This window comes from Diadema antillarum, unplaced genomic scaffold (assembly GCF_040938485.1).
Source record: "Diadema antillarum isolate AM-2024a unplaced genomic scaffold, OU_Dant_1.0 seq00000942_RagTag, whole genome shotgun sequence".
NCBI classification, from domain to species: Eukaryota; Metazoa; Echinodermata; class Echinoidea; order Diadematoida; family Diadematidae; genus Diadema; species Diadema antillarum.
Genome location: NW_027271792.1, coordinates 296900 through 314793, shown reverse-complemented (window position 1 = coordinate 314793; position 17894 = coordinate 296900). Strand labels below are relative to the sequence as shown.

General features: G+C 37.2%; 1 protein-coding gene across 1 annotated transcript in view; it reads left to right on the top strand.

The window, feature by feature from the left end:
* The window catches only part of LOC139741643 (uncharacterized), a 49303-nt gene that overhangs the window by 3413 nt on the left and 27996 nt on the right, over nt 1-17894 (top strand). The window contains exon 2 of the mRNA XM_071652223.1: nt 15434-16200. Within this exon, the coding sequence (XP_071508324.1) occupies nt 15466-16200 (735 nt within the window). The 5' untranslated portion in view covers nt 15434-15465. The remainder of the gene's footprint in view (nt 1-15433; nt 16201-17894) is intronic.

Below are 17894 nucleotides of genomic sequence, written 5' to 3'. Positions count from 1 at the left end.
GATTTTGTTTTCTCATGATTTCCACCAGTATCACCAAAATAATCCATGATTTCAGAGAATGTGTGGCAAAAAAATGCCAATCCTTTTGCTACGTACAATGTACCATTCATTACTTCTTGCAGCATGACAAATGACAAAGAGATTCTTGAAAGAATCTCTTTGTCATTGCCAATCATATTATTTGTATAATTCTTAGTTTGAAATAAAGTGTGTTCAACCATCCTGTAGTACTTGACTGAAAGATCAGTCTGTATCTTGTCGTTAGGGATATGACTTACGGAGACTACGTCTGGCTTCAGGGAATCCCTGGAGGAGGACCTTAAAAGTGAAAAAAAAAATTATAAAACTCTTCCAGACAGACAGATTTTTCTGTCTACAGCTGTAAATCATAATGATCATGATCAATACAAAGCTTGGAATATTAAATATTAGATTAATAGAACCTGGGAAATAGTTGGGGGTGCACGTCACGAGACCGACACCCATGAGTCATACCAGGGAGGTGGGCCTCATACAGCCTACGAGTTACATGTATTTACATCCCACAAGTCATACAGCCCATGAGTTTGACACTAAAGCAAACAAAGCCCATGAGACCAACACATTAAACCTCGTGTTGCATCTGTCGAACTCGTGGGCTGTTTTTGTACCTAGTGTTGGTCTCATGGGCTTTATTTGCCTACTGTCAAACTTATGGGCTGTATGACTCGTGGGTTGTAGGACTCATGGGTGTTGGTCTTGTGGGATGACCATGTAGTGGGTAGTCTGTGATTTGTGCAATTACTATGTTTCTCACAATATGTTTTTTTATTATTTTCACTGAGAATGTTTATTCATGGCTGATATGTTTTACTTTTGAATTTGCAACAAGTTTGATAAAAATGTCAAATTTTTTTCCGCAATTGATGGTTGAAAAGCCTTCAGTGTTTGTTTTAATCATTGTCTGTTCGACCTGTTCGACAGTTGAAGGTGTCATGTGGACACATGTACATAAAATGGAAGGTAACAAGGTTATTGTGTGTTACCTTATTATCAAAGTATAAATCTAGTGTGTTTGTAAGAAAAATACCATGTGTAAAATGTAATTTGTTTGTGTACATGTACCAAGGTATGGTTTGTGCTGCACCATTATACAGCAGGATCAACATCCTTGCTCTTTCATACATTGTTTGATTTCTACTCATGTCATATTTTTTAATGTTTTTACTAAGTCTTCAAAAATTTAGATAATTTTAAAAACTTTAGGCAACTGCTCTGTGAGATTTTGACTGAGAATACCAAGGAGTAAACTAATGCTACTTTCAGAAGTCATACTGAATAGCCAAATATTCATATTGCTTGGAAATATACCTTATCTTTCGCACTTGAATTACACCAGCACAAATTACTGATAGCACATACGTGGAAGATTTTCCCCCAATGATTCAAACAATGATTGGTATTTTATCTTTCATTAACATGTCTGACATACACTGTATGTGTAAGAATTTTATGAAAAGCATAGTTTGGTCCTTTTATACAATCTACAATTGTATGGGCAGGGCTGCACACTAACCCATTTTTTTCCTACTGATCCGACCTGTCTGTTGGACCAGTAGGTACCCAGTTTTTCCATTTTTTACTGGTCCATTCCTGAAAAAATAATTACCGGTACTGGTCCGACAGGGATTTTTACTGGTCCCAGACCATCACACCAGTGCCAGTGTGTAGCATTGACTATCATGCATGACGAGTAGTAGTCCCCCCCCCCCCCCCCCCCCACACACACACACACACACACACACACATACTAGTACTCACTCATACACAGGCACATGGTAGTCAAAAATGCACTATTTTGAATTAATCACTGAGATGCATTAGTTATTTCTGTATAAGTGACAGTCAACCAGCCATTTCATTATTTTTTTCTTGGGGGGGGGGGGGGGGTAATTTTTGTTTTATTCACATGCGGTATATCTGTGGAGCTAGCTCCATGGTATATCTGTAGCAGCACCACATCATATAATTGTCTTTCTAGTGAGTTCCTCATATTAAATTGGACATCCAGAGATTTATATGTTACTGTTAATAAGGCATAATTATGATTTACCAATGTTTCATGCTGTGGGGAAACAAAACGACGAAAGAGGAAGAGATTGAACATACACATGTATCTTTTTTTTGGTTTGTTTTACAAGAATTCAGTCAGTTTAAGACGAGCTCTAGTTGTGTGATGACCATTAAAGAAGCATCATGTGATTATCATTTACCGTAGTCTTCTACCTGTAGACATGCATTGACAAGAGGTACATTGTACAGTGTAGAACCATTGTACTGACATTGCAGGGGTTGTCCTGTAGCCTACCTCATGAGACAGTTCTTTAGGTGTACTACAAATGTATTACATGAGCCTGAAGCAAACAATGTGAGCCTTATGAAGGACACTGTCTAGAGTTGTGGATTATGTTCTAGGGAGCATTGTGTGAATTCTGGACAAAGAACTTTATGTTTGCCAGAGGGTATAGAGAAAGGATCCTAAGAAAGTTCTTTGGAATTAAGTTAGTCTACATCTGCAGGCTAAGCCAAGGGAATAGATTTTAGTGATTGTAGATTACTCAGGAATGCATAATGTATTGAATCATTTCTTGGTATCAATTAAAACCTAGATATATTTGCCCTGCTTTAATGATACACTAGCCTCATCTTTCTTATTGCCTGAAAACAAAACACCCCCTCCAAACACCAAAGAAAAGAAAGAAAGGGATATATGTCATGCAGTTTACTGTAGTCTTTAAGGCTAGTTTGTAGAACTAATATGAGGCTAACAGAAAATTATCTGGGAATTCAGGTACTCCAATCTCATCTTAAGTCATATTTATATTTCACGTGAAGTACTAAGAACATCCTCCAGCATTTGAAACTGCTTGCCTTGTGTGATGTTATTCATTCTTATTCAGTGGAAACACATGTAAATGTACAATACTTGATACTTGAAATAGTTCCATACTTCTAAAGTACTTGTACTTCAATAGTGTTTTACCTCATAAATGGTGACATCAAGTACAATGTAAATACTGCATCTGAGTACAGTTAATGAGTATTTGTGGTTTAGCCATACTTGAGAAATGTGATGTACTTCCTGATCTGTACTGTAATTAGCTGTGGAAAAATGAGAACTGAATGATGTTGATACAATCACTTCCTTGAGTTCAAGGATTATCTCAAAGTTCATGTTTTATAAGAATGCAATCCTTAATAAGGCGCTACGTCAAGTTAAGTAGACAGTGTAGCCACAAGCAAAGTCAGTTCAGTGTACCATACATTATCTTCTTGAACTAGATAGTCCATTATGTATTGAATCTTTTGTATGGTAAACAATGTACTGTACATCGTACATTGCAGGAACCCTCTGAGCATTGTGAAATCAAACAATGAGAATGGTAGAAGTGTCATACATAGTCAGCCTAATGTGAGACAGTTGTGAAACTTCAAAGTTTTATGTTGTCTCATAAAATAGAAATCTTTAGCAGTCACATACAATGTCATGTGCAATATATGAAAATTTAATGAAATGATGGCACAACACTGACCTACCCTAAAATCTTCACTATATTTCATATTTTACATGAATTCAATTTAATGATTAAAAAAAAAAACCTTGTGTTGTTTGCCTCACTGCTTCTAGAGCTGTAATACTGCATCAGTGATGACCTTTAGGGGACAGTGGTTGTAGAACTTGTTACATTATCTGTCAAAATATGATTTGATTTTTATGATTTGTTTTGTACACAATCTAAAGGGAGAGTTGTGAATTGATGACTACACTATCTCAAATTATTCCATTATTTATACATAATGTACATTTTGTACCTGTTGTCAATATCACTATTTTGTAAAAACAGGTTTGTAAAACTTTCAAATTCTAGGCATGTCCTACTGTAAAGTCCAATTTTCATAAAAATTAATAAACAATGGAACTGTTTACGTGATACAGTCAGTTTGTTATGTGAATTGAACATGTATGATGTGGCATTGTGGGAGTTGAATGGTGAAATGAGCTGACGGAATTTATCCCCAGTAGCACCAGGTATACGTGTAGATCTGCTTTGCATACACACTGTACATTGCATGTAAACCTTCTTTCACTGTTCATACTTTATGTACAACTGTACATACAAGTGTCAGTATTTCATGGTTTTATTCTGAGCATCATGTGACCATCACATGACCAGTGCTTGAGAGAAAACCACTGTCTTCACCCAATATTTCTTGAAATTTACGCTCAGTATAAGCGTAAAACTAATTTTGGAGAATTATCTTATTTGAGCTGGAAGCATTTGCATTTATTGAAGAGAAGATCTTATCTGAGGAAGGAAAAGAGAATCTCATCCTCATTATGTATTTCCAGTGTGCAGACAGAAAGAACCCCTAAATTATATCATGCTAGTGATGCATTGTTTGATGCTCTTCCAGCATTCTGACAGGAAGTCAAATGGTTCAGCCAATCACTTTTTGTCCTTCAATTTATGATCCGTCTGCAGGGTATTGATTCCATATTGTGTTTTGTATCAAAGTCAGTGACTATGGTCATGAATAAAAGATGTAGATCGTGTAAGAACTTGTACAACCATGTACAATGTGTGTGATATGAAGTGCTCTAAATACAGTGTTATAGTGGATAGACAAAAGAAGTTTTGCTGCTCACTCAGTGTGTTTGCCAGAATAGAAGTCTTTGCTTGGCTAAAGGGGAAATCTAGTCCAAATATAAGTTAGTCCGATAAAAAAAGAGTAAAATCTTACGAGTTCAACAGTAAAAATTTGATTGAAATCAGAGGAAAAATAAGGAAGTTATGACGTTTTGAAGTTTTGCTAATTTCTGCAAAACAGTTCTTGTACAGTGAATATATATGCAGATGAGTGTGCTAACATGTCATACCCTCACAATTTTCCATTGATTGTGTACAAAAAAATGGCAAAAATTAAATGTTTCTGTCATTGAAGTCTGAAACATGAAATTACTCCTGGTTAAATAACTTCAGAATAGTGATAGTTTATCAGGATTTAAGCTTTAGGCATAATTGCGTTTGAATGAAAAACTGGAAATTTCAAAACTTTATGTTCTAACTATATGGCAAGTTGTGAGGGAATGACATGCTCACTTTGCCATTATATTTTGCTTATTCCTATTGACCGTTCAAGAATCGTTTTCTGAAATACTAGCGAAATTTCAAAATGTCATAACCTCCTTATTTTTCACCCGATTTCAATCAAAATTTTACCGTTGAACTCGTAATATTTTACTCTCTCTTACCAGACTAACTTATATTTGGACAGGATTTCCTCTTTAACATCTAAATTGCGATAAAAAGGAAAGAAGCCCAACATGAAAACCTGCTCAGCTTTCAACTTGTCTCTGAATGGCTAAATCAAGATTCTTGTCTAGCCCATCGGAGGTGTGGGGAGACTAAGGGATCACCTGCGGCGTCTGTCCGTCCGTCGTCCGTCCGTCGTCTGTCCGTAATGCTACAAAAACTTGAATAACTCTCTACTGAGGATTTCAATTTCAATCAAACTTGGAGGGAAGAGTGGTTATACAAAGTTACACATTTTATAAAACATGAAGGGCACCTCAAGGTCAAAGGTCACAGGCAGAGGTCAATGAACTTTAGGTCCCAATGTTAAGTTTTTAGGACGCGTTTTGTTTATTGAGCAGGCACTCGTAACTTTTCATGTATCTGTCTGTTTGTGACCAAACTTAGATGGTAGATGTCCCTTGGGAAGTTGAAGGTTGCCACAAGGTCAAAGGTCACAGACAGGGGTCAACAAACTTTTAGGGCCTAATGTTAAGTTTTTATGGCGCGTTTTGATTATGGCTCATAACTTTTGATCCCTTTGTCCATTTGTGACCAAACTTGGATGGTAGATGTCCCTTGGGGAGGTGAAGGTCATCACAAGGTCAAAGGTCACAGACAGGGGTCAACGAACTTTTAGGGCCCAATGTTAAGTTTTTAGGGCGCGTTTCGATTGTGGCTCATAACTTTTGATCCCTTTGTCCGTTTGTGACCAAACTTGGATGGTAGATGTCCTTTGGGGAGGTGAAGGTCATCACAAGGTCAAAGGTGACAAAAAGGGGTCAACAAATTTTTAGGGCCCATTAAGTTTTTATGGCGCGTTTCGATTATGGCTCATAACTTTTGATCCCTTTGTCCGTTTGTGACCAAACTTGGATGTTAAATGTCCCTTGGGGAGTTGAAGGTCACCACAAGGTTAAAGGTCATAGGCAGGTCAATGAACTTCTGGGAGTTAGAAAAATATTAATTTCTTGTATGCAAATGGGCGAGACACAATTTGGCACAAATTTTGCCTTGTTATATTCTCTGGTTAGAGTTACAATCAAGGTTTCTCGAGTTACTCTAGAGATTTTTGACAGGAAGAGAATTGCTTGATATTGTCCTGCATTCTTCTTTTTTTATGCCTCTGCCACGAAGTGACGCCGGAGGCATTATGTTTTCGGGTTGTCCGTCTGTCCGTCCTTCCGTCCGTTATCAATTTTTGTGGACAGTGTAACTAAAAAACGCTTTGAGGTATCCTAATGAAACTTGGCATGTGTATGTATGAGTGAGGGGAGTTGTGCCTATACTTTTGGGTGGACATGCTCAAAGTCAAAGGTCAAAAGGTCAAGGTCAAATGCTCAAAATCTCACTATTTCCCCCATATCTATGCAATGCCTTAGGTATTTTCTTGAAACTTAGTGTATACATTAACTACCAAATAAAGATTCACCAGAGAGAGTTTTGGGTCATGAGGTCAGAGGTCAAAGGTCAAGTGAAAATGTTAAAATTTCACTTTTTTCTCCATATCTTGCAAATCTTTCAGAGGTATCTTCATGGAACTTAGTACATAGTATGCATACTAATTGGCAGTGATAATCGAGGAAATTTAGGGGTCATGGGTCAAAGGTCAGGGGTCAAAGGTCAAGGTCAACTCATCAAAATGTCACTATTTCCCTCCTATCTATGCAATGCCTGCAGGATTTTTGTTGAAACGTTAGTGTACATGTATGCATGCATTCCCCGATAGAGATTATCATGGAAGTTTCTTGTCAAAAGTTCAAAGGTCACATGAAAGTGCTAAATTTCACTTCTTCCTTAAACTTATAAAAGAGTCGAAAGTCAGGTTCAAATCCTCAAATCCCCAAATGCCTGCACTCTTAGACAGTATAGCCATTCATCCAATTAAACCTAGCTCAAGGAAAGTGAACGTTGAACACATTTGTGACAAACCTGTCATTTTGGTATTTTGCCAATTATGCTAAACTGTCATCACACATTGTCAAGACATTGTACTGTAGACCTATTAGGAGAACCAATGCATTATGGCTGAGGCATACCAGTTGCCATAGCGACATTTCTAGTTTTTTTTCTTTTTATAGATAACAGTTAAAGTACATTGTATTCTTGAAATATGTTATTGAGGATAGTATTATCCAAGGTGATCTTCATTGAACATTGTAGTGTCTGTACAGTAGGTGACAAGAAAGAAAATAGGGGTTTTTAACATCAATGTCTGTACACATCAGGGAATGGTATCAATGTCACAAGCAGTGGTAAGATCCCAACCATGGACCAGGTCAGCACGTAGTACTCTTAAATTTCTGGGAGGGGGATGGTCATGGATAGAAGGGGTGCAAGTGAAGGAAGGAGGAAATATTACAGTTTTTATTTTTTTTTCCACTTATAAGAATGGGGGAACAGAAAAATATGAACGAAAAAAGCATGAGACCCTCAGACCCGTGGATTTCCATGGGTGCTGATAGTGTCATTATAAATATCTTCTTACCCCCAAATCACTGAAATACAACTTGTAACTTTTAGTTCCATGCCCGAATCAAGATACATGTGTGCGATTAAGAAGCTCTTCAAAGTTCAATGTGTACTAATTTAATGTCACAGAGTTGCTCCTCTTCCCACCCCCACGAAAATCATTATTAATATGTACATGCTAACAAGTCTGCATACAAAAATATACTGTGGGAGTATACACATGGAGTCTACAGCAGAACAATGGCACTTTCAGGATGCAAAAAGATCAATAGGACATCTCACAGACACCCATGACTTGGTGGATTTTATGATGACGTGATCTTTACTCTGGTGTGACAAGGGGTGTGAAAGTGTTTGCTATCACTGTGTAATCAATTCCTCTTTGGTCTGAGCTATGGGAGTACACTGGTGCAAAAATCAAGGTTTATGGGAAGCTAGACTGGAATGCAGATCACATGGAGATTTGCTGGGTGATTTTGTTGAATGGTGGTGACCAGTGACCATGACGATTATTGTTTATTAGGATTTGCTTTACTGACCATCCAAGTCCTCTAAGTCTACATACAATGTAAGCTGCTCTCATATTTTATCTTCACTTTAAAAATCTCGCACTTTGTACACAGACAGATTCATATTGTGTGTTAGTCATGTCACCACAAGTTTTAATGAAGGTAAGTTTGTTTTCGGGTTATTTGGGCAATCGAACTGACAAATCCAAATGTCTGAAGGATGAAAACTGTGAGATTTATTAATAGGGTTTAAGAAGTCTAAATTCTCTGTGAAGAAAAGAATGGAAATATGGTAAAAAAAACGGATTTATGTAAAAACTCAAACTGCATGTAGAGTACCTGTTTAATGCAGATGAAGGACAGTTTATAAGACACAGCACAAGAAAGAAAGAGATTTAAAAACAAATGCAAAGACTGACCAAAAGTTTAACATACATCCACAAAGCAATTCATTATGGCTTTCCATTTAGTGATCAAGGTATTGTGGTTTGTTTGCATTGCATTACAACTTGTGCATTCAAACAGGATGACAATGCCAAGACCAAAGATGTACTGTGTGCTGTGACACAGTATTGTGAGGTTCATCACATAAAATCCTACAAATCTACTCTACCCGTGTTATTCATGCCGTGCTCTTACTGCTGTATTGTCACGTTGGTGCTAAAGTAGATGGCTAGCGGAGGGCCTATTGTCAGTTTTCTTGCTGTATAATTCATGCATGAGAGAGTTGTCCATTAATTTTCCAACTCTATTTTTTATCCCTTTTTTATGGTGTATTTGTATGTTTACTTTGTATGTCTCTCTTTTTTTTTTCATTGTGTGTGTATGTGTATGGAGCAATGCCCAGAATGGCCTATAGGAAGGAAACCACTGATAACAACAATGTACTCACAAATCACTGTGTGTGCTGATGGCTAAATGCTGTATCTCCATAAAGACATAATGTGTCAACCTGGTTGATGAATATCTCATGACATTGAGCAAAGCATTGCGAGTGATTACCTTTAGTTCTGTTGATCAAGACATTGCCTTTAAATACATCCAGTCCCATAATCCACATTTATGTGGTTGGTGTGCTAACATTTTGAATATTTTATTTATTCTGTTTTAGTATTTGGAGATAGAGATATCTTTTTTATCATATTATTATTTAGATAGAGTAAAATATGCTTGATAATTTGAACCTTTTATTGTAAATTTATGCACACTGCTTGGATTGGTTGCCTAATTTTCGAAAAACTTCTAAGTTGCAAAATTCAGAGCATAAAATTCATGGCACATCTTGAAAGACTGAAGTTCTTGGTTTGTTCTCAAATTCATTTATACTGTACACCTTGTCTGAGTTTGTTGTGTAGTGAATTTGACCAGTTTTCTCTAGTCTTTCTCCAATATGAGAAAAATCATTTAAAGTCAGAGGTGCCAATTTGATGATGATGAGGTGGTAAACTCTGCAGCCAATTTTACCATGTGTTAACCATTCCAGGCTGCCCAAAATGTGGAGGTTTTCAACCTCTGCCAGGGTGCTACATAACTTTTTGTTTGTTTTGTGTTTGTTTTTGTTTTTAAACCACTTCCCTTGTCAGGTAAGCAGATTTTCAAATTGTTACAGAACCCCCTTTGGTTAGTATGAATATTTTGTTATTCATTTATTTTTTTTTTAAAGATATGAAACACTCGGCTGCCAAACATGAGAGGCAAACTTGTATAGGAACAGATAGTTAGGATCTAGTTTTCATGAGTCACTCATCAGTAGTCAGATGGCTATTAAACTTATTGGATGTTTATTTCATGAGAGGCAGAATGTTCCTCCACCCCAAATTGATGCATTGAAAGGACTGATCCATAGGCAATGTGTGCAGAGAATATTGGTTTACGATTACAATGTACATGTACACACATATGTGTTTGGGTGATCCCTACGCTGTATATCCAGAGTATACTGTAAAATGGCACACACACGTAAAAGGTAGAATTTGTAACCCAGTACTTTTGATATTTACATAATTGGTCAATGATTAATATTTCTCAAAACCCTATACATTTTTGAAATAGAATGTATGGGTGCACTCATGTGTTTGTGTGGGATATTTATACTCCTGACATGCCTGCATCAAGACTAGAGCATTATTAAAAGCAATTTTTGTGGACACTTATTATTCAATTTTAAAGGCATAATTTACCATTTGCAGATGAAACAAAAACCCAGCATAGGTGCTTTAAAATATTTCTAAAATGTGAGTTAGGGATAGAAACAACCACTGTGAAAATTTGAATGGGTAAAATCGATATTAAGTATTGTTTAATTTACAAAATGTGAACAATAGTAATAATAAAAATGTTTCCAGACTAACTGTCTACAGTTACGGTTTATTGAGAAAAATACAGATATCTCCGTATATTTTAGGCTTTATCGTGAAAATTCTATGTGATAGGATGTTTTATGGTAGGACAGACCTACACATATGCATTAAATGTCATATCTTAGAAATTTTTGAAATCACTGTTACCAAAGGTAAACAGGACCTTTAATGTCCTAAAGCCCAAATTTTCATGTATAGGGGCCCTACCTCTCCATTTCATTCCCTTAATATTTTACCCACATTTGTACAATAAAGTTTCAGTGGTATTTGAAAAGTGAATGATGTTTCAATGACGACATGCTTCCTGATAATTTGAAGAAAAAAAACCAAACAAATACACTTTTATATCATAATTCTTTGGGACACAGCATATTTCCAAATTAGCATGATAATTTGGATGGCACCAGCTGATCATAGAAGTATCCTGAAATGTGAAGTCGATGCTGGACTCCACTGAAATGCTGTGCTTAGAATTTATTACAGAGCTTCATGCATTACTTTGCATTCATTTTGTAGAACTGATACCAAATAGGCATGGGTGGCAAATTGAAACAGTATGTGCCTTTATTGTTGTCAGTTTGACCATGGACCCTACGTAGGGTCAAACTATGGACCCTACGTAGGGTCCATGGTTTGACTGTCAGCAGTGGTGGAGCTGTTGATGTCTGCTTGGCCGTGTAGATGTGTCAAGCACTGATCCTTAAAGAGTTGTAGGGAGATTATAAGCAGGACATGGGAATGAAAATTATGGAGTTCCTCAAAAAATTGATATTTACTCCTGTTGTTGCCTGTTTTGTTGTTGTGCTCTTTGACAGCATTACATTTCTCTAGAACACCTTATGCACACCAACTTTCTTGTTCATGGTATTTGTTGCAAAAATTGATTGTACATCTGTAAATGTGTAAAATTTTGACAATTACTATTTAAAAATTAGCAAGCCAGCTGTGTGAGAAGTGCACACTACTGCCCACACCTCAAAGGTGTGCACTAGATGAGGAATTATCATGCCCTTTCAGTGTGCAGTATTGGACTGCCAAAAGTCAAGGAAAATATTGCATTCAGATGAAAATACCTTGCTATTGGGTAGGATTTGAATCACACTTGCAATTGTACTATTTCACGCTATCTTTTTGTGCTATACTGCAATATAACGCAATGATATCTAATGAGTACATTATTATCTCATTATTTGGGCGGTGTAGCACCATTTTTATTTTGTTACTTCAATTTGGATGAGCCTTTGTTTTCACCACCTTGAGATATTGATAGTTTTAGGTCTTCATGTGACCTAGGAAGACTTTGCACACAGACCCAATTTGTGTATGTGTAGGGATATTGACATCATTCGTTTTCATAAGCTGAATTCCTGCTGCTTTTAGATCATTTTGCCATATTTTCTACCAGAGGAAGAGTAATATTGATGACTCCCCATCCAACCAGGTTGATGTGATTCAACTGCAGCATTCTGTGAGAGTCATCCAGCCAAGGACCACGGCTGTATCACCATATATCTATCATATTTAGGATTCTGCATTAGGAGGCATTTGGTAAAGAAATTTGTGCACCAGGCTAATGAAATTAAGTTCAGTAGCGGAGTCTACATTTTCTGTTCATTAGACTGAAGGCCCCGGGGGATGAAATATGCTGCATACTGATCAAAATAGATCCATGCATCCTGGCGAGGATAGAGGGAGCCTTATGTGGGACATGCTTTACTTCACTTTTCATTCTTAGGTCCCTGTATACTCTGTTGTGGTAAATAAGTAGAAGCCATAGAAACACATCCATGAACAAGGAGATGGCATGGGTGATGTACATATTTGGACACTTCTAAGGCCTACGGTAGTTAGCAGCTTGAATAGAATGACAGTAAGTACTTCAAACCATTTTTACAAGTCACTTATGATTGTTTACCTAAGTTGAAAAAAAGTTTCATATTTGTGAACAGTTTTCTGTTGAGGTATTTCAGAGCTGAACTTACTGCCTACTTAATAAAGTGAGGTAATGAGAGGATATGAATGAATTCCAAAAAAAAAGAAAGAAAGAAAGAGAACATATCAAAGACTAATTGAATGATCACCACAAAATATTAATTTTGAGTGTGCTTTCTATAACCTACATAGAATAAACAAAATCTCATCTACCCTTGAATGTAGTAAATAGGCCTGTTATTTTCCATTGCAGGCGATGAAATTATTATTATCAAGGTGGTACACTGAGGTACATGAAGATTGTTTTTTAGCAGTAAATGGTCTATGAATCTGATGTCCTGTGTTATGTCATGCTTTTATAGAGAAAATGTTCCAACTAAGCCATTACTGTGTTGATGATGTACCTGTAGTACATTTAGGTGTAGGTAGCACGATGCATAATACTCTAGAAAGAATACATCATGTATAGTATGGATCTTCCTCTCTCTTTGTGTATACAGTCTCTCCATTGATCTTGCTTTTAGTGAGATGTATACCACCAAGGCCATTGCCTTGCTGTATTGTTTACTCAGTTCAGAATGGCGCCAAATAATATCGTGCTGGCTCACCCCAATGCTCTCAGTGTGGCCTGTACACATATGTTCTGTACAAAGGATTATGATGTGCTCCATGGTTGTCTTTTCTTCCTCATCAAAATGTTGCACTCTATTACTGGTTGTTTGTCCTGAGATGGAGCTGGTCATTGATCGCCAGTCCTTTCAAAGTATGTTCCCAAAAAAACTGATTGTATTTTAGGATCATTATAGTGGATAGATGTACAAAATATAAATATAAGCGCTTACCTTTTTGTGTTCAACAAGCGCATCAAACACACTGGGACAGGTGAGATCGGAGTTTAATCTGATGTAAGACTTTTTTACTCTGCCCAAAACCAACTTTTCTCTTGCTGTTCAAATGCATTGAAGTTCTCACAGTATAATGTACTTCAGACTTTTTTTTTCTCAAGTTTCAGAATTTTGAATTTAGTTTTTTTTTTTCCTGCAAGTACTCTCACACCTCTGGACACATTTGAAACCCTAATACAGCATTTTTGAAGTGAATAATCTTAAAACCTTTGGCTGTTTGGATGTTTAGAATGATATTGAACCACTTTAATATTTCATTCTGCCTGATTGATAGCAGCCTCCATTGGTAATGCTAAACTACGGATACTACCATGAGTCCTCACTAACTTTCCCCTATATACTTTAATTTGAATATATGGGTTTATCTATTTGTAGGAATAAATTTCATGTCAGGGACAATGTACACTGAAATTGCAGTGCTATTTTATATACAGTTAGAAAGGGTGTTTTTTTTTTTGTTCTAAACCACAGCTGAAAATTTGTGATGATATCTACACCAGCTTGAGTGATGCAAACCTTTAGAGGTATCTAGAGCTGATACTTCAAGATGAAAGAGCATTCTCTGTGATAATTAGCATCAAACTGGCATACCTTAGTGTTTTAGAATATTTTTATCTGAATATATTCTTTTTTTTGTTGTTGGTCCACTTCTTTGATGAGAAAAAACTAGAATATCTATATGACCAAAATAGTACTCTGGTGATTGAAGTGTGTCTTTAACCTGAAAAGAATGACTCTATTACACATAAAAATTCCCCATAAGAAAAGATGGTCCTCTCTCTCTCGACACCTACTAGTATTCTTATATCATAAACATACAGACCACTCCGGTTCTCTATACACCCACAGTATTTCTGTCTGTAGAGATGTTATGAAATACTATAAAATATTTTAATGTGTCATGTTTTTATTCTTGAAGGATCTTGATCTTTCCTTTTGTAGTCTGCAGCTGCAAGCTGTATGTGAAGGTGGTGAGCTGTAGTAGACGTAACAAGATATCTGCCCACATATCATGCTGTAGGCTGCAAGCATATATTTGCATGCATATAAGTGTGTATTTAAGGCATCCCTGCACATCACTTTAAAATATGGTCTGTTTTTTTTCTCTCTCTCTTGCAGCTTTTCTTTTATTCCTTCCAGTACAAGAGTAACAATTGAATAAAAAATTGTTTCATAATAGTTTTGTATCAGAGGGGTTATTGTAGTACTGGCTCTGCAGTGACTACACATACATGTACAGTGTCTATGACGAAATGACAGTTTTCTTGTAAGTTTTGCACAGCCATCTTGCTGAATGTACGCACACAGATGTGTGCGTATGTGTTCTGAAGCAACCTTTGTTTGGAGTCTCGATGGTGGATGTTGAATTCATTAGCAGGAATTCTCATCAGTGCCTGCCAGGAGTCTAGCGTGATGTCATTCCCAGCAGCGTGTCTCATTATCTTCCTCCCCAATGACCACTCCTCTCTAAATTAGCTAACCTCAGATCACAGAGCTGTCTTTAGGATGATGGTTTCTGTAGGGCTAGAGGGAGGCCTGGCTAACACTGACACTAGTACTCTCTTTATTGTGGCTATCTGTAGACATCATCCCGCATCAGACTAGCTTGTGTCAACTGTTTGAACAAGCTGGCTCATTTTTAAGTATATCTAAAAATGTATGTTGTATGTAAAATGTTTGCATATTCTTTGGCAAGGAACAAACCATTACAGTTCTTTTTTTTTTTAGTCTTCACCCTTTATCGTGGTGGACTTAACTGTAAGTGTGTAATACTGTATGTAGCATTCTGATTTGATTACTTATATAGTGTGCTAAAATGTAAACACCGAGTTGTAGTTTGAGATATTTAGGATATAGCAGTCATTCCTTGATGTGCCCCTGAAATCTTTCAAACATGTTTGTTTTGTATCTTTTTGTCACAGATGTAAATGCCCAGCATTCCAGAGGGTTCACCATGTCAGACAGTGAGGAAGAGGTAGTCCTAGCCCAGGAGGTGACCCCAGGAAGTCTAGAAGCCAAGGTGGGGTCAAACCACAAGATGAATACACAACATGCTGTGAGTACAAGTCTACAATCCAACCAACCAGGCAAACTGAACAGCGCCACCAATGGGCAGCTGACAGACAGTCCAGCCAGCCAGCCGTGTGTGTCTCCTGCTGGTCCAGACAGTCATAGCTCAGATGTCACTCAAGCAAGCAGTGCTGCGACCCTATCTCCTGACTCTCAAGCCACTGATTGCCAGATACCATGTGGTGACCACAGCACCGGGCAGGAGACGCCCATTCTGTCCTCTGGTATTGAAGTAGGAGAAAGTGTTTTACCAGACCAGTCGTGTCGGCCCAGTACTACTCACACTTCTACTGCTGCTTCAAGTACTCCTGTCTTTCACAGTACTCCAACGCCAGTCAACCAGCGCTTTCCAAATCAGCTTACACAGGATTTTAGTCGGGATAGACAGGGTAGTAGGCAGAGAGGAGGAAGAGGAGGAGGAGGAGGAGGAGAAGAAGAGGAGGACAGTGACGGTTGGGAAGAACTGAGGGAAGACAGGATGGGGAACGTAGCTGGCTCCATCCTGGGTTACTCACCCCTCATCTATGATAACACAGAAGAAGGAGACCCTGCAGAACTGGAAGAACTTTATGTCCCCATTACTGGTTATGAGGTCATGGAACAGAGGTCAAAGTTCACAGTGAGTATCTCTCTCCCTCTGTCACTCCTTCTTTCCTTCCCATCCTCTCTGCTCCATCTCTGTTTCTTGTGCTTTCTCTCTTGTGCCTGATACATAAGATATCTATCTTTTTTGTCCATCTGTCTCTGTCCCCTCTTTGATATTTTGGTCATTAGGTTTAACATACCACATTTTTTTCAAGCACAGCTGCTGTAGACTGTAGCATTAGAAATGTTATGATTTTCTTTGAGTACAGACAGAATGAAGATTGGATTAGCCGCAGAAACCAGTATACCTTGTTCCTATAACAGTCATGTGTACGTATGTATACATAATACATGTTCATAGCTCTTGAGGAATACTGCCACTCCTCACTTTATTTCCCACTGGAGCAAATCACAGAGTGGGATTTGTTTACAAGTAAGCTGTAGCTGATATGTTATCATACAGAGCTTAAGTCTATGATCACACACCAAGGCCTGCATAGATTTCAGGTAATACTTCTCTTCTGTTGTGCCATGAAGCTTATAGATTTACATTTTTTTTTCTGTGTAGAAACATTTACGTTATAATACCTCGTAAAGAATATTGACTTTTTGAGTGTATTGATTTCCAAGCACAGCATTAGAGTGAAAGAGTGCTGATGGAGATCGTGTGCAAATGTCAAGCTGTAGAGTGAGGCACAAAGGAGGCAGTGCCGCCATTGTGTAGTAGTTGATTTGATTTTACGTATACATGAATACATGCGTGGCTATTTTATGGCAGCTGTAAAACAGCATGACTGCTTCTCAGATATGATTCTAAATCCTTCTAATTCCCCTTTAAAAGACTTGTGGTTGTGACATGTACAAACATTAAATTAGCTAAATTTCACTTCTTCCTCCATTATCTCAAAAGTGACTCAAGGTATACATTATGAAACTTAGTACATCGGAAGTATTAATGCATGTTCTAACTGACAGTGATTCTCTTTGGAATTTAAGGGTCATAGGGTCAAAGGCCAGGCTAAAATGTGAATAATTTACCATTTAATACTGAAATAATACTTTTTCTTCATATCTTACAAATTACTCAATGCATATACTTATAAAAGGGTCAAAAGTCAAGTAAACGTCCTCAAAACCCCAAATACACATACCTGTACGCTAAGACAATATAGCAAACCTAGTTCAAGGAAAGTGAACATTCAACACATTTGTGACAAACCTGTTTTTTTCAATATTTTGTCTATTATTTGAAACTGTCATCCTACATTGTCAAGACATTGTACTATAGACCTATTAGGAGAACCATGCATTATGGCGGAGGCATACCAGTCATCATAGCGACATTTCTAGTTATTTAATAAAATGTGAATATTGATCTGAAGGTATCTGCTGTAGGATATGCATAAAAGAAATCCAAGTTACTTACAGATAAGAGTGGACACATCAAAAGAAAGAATGAAAAATCTGTCAATATTTCTATGTTGTGTGTATATTGATGAAGTATCATCCAAAGACTAAATGATTGAACAGTACTTGGTAATGATGATGATAGTGATACTACTACTACTGCTACAACAACTACTACTACAATTGTACTACTACTGCTACTACTACTACTACTACTACTATTACTTCTGCTACTACTACTACTACTACTGCTACTACTACTACAACTACCACCAATACTACTACTCCTACTACTATTGATAATGTCGATATTAATGATGA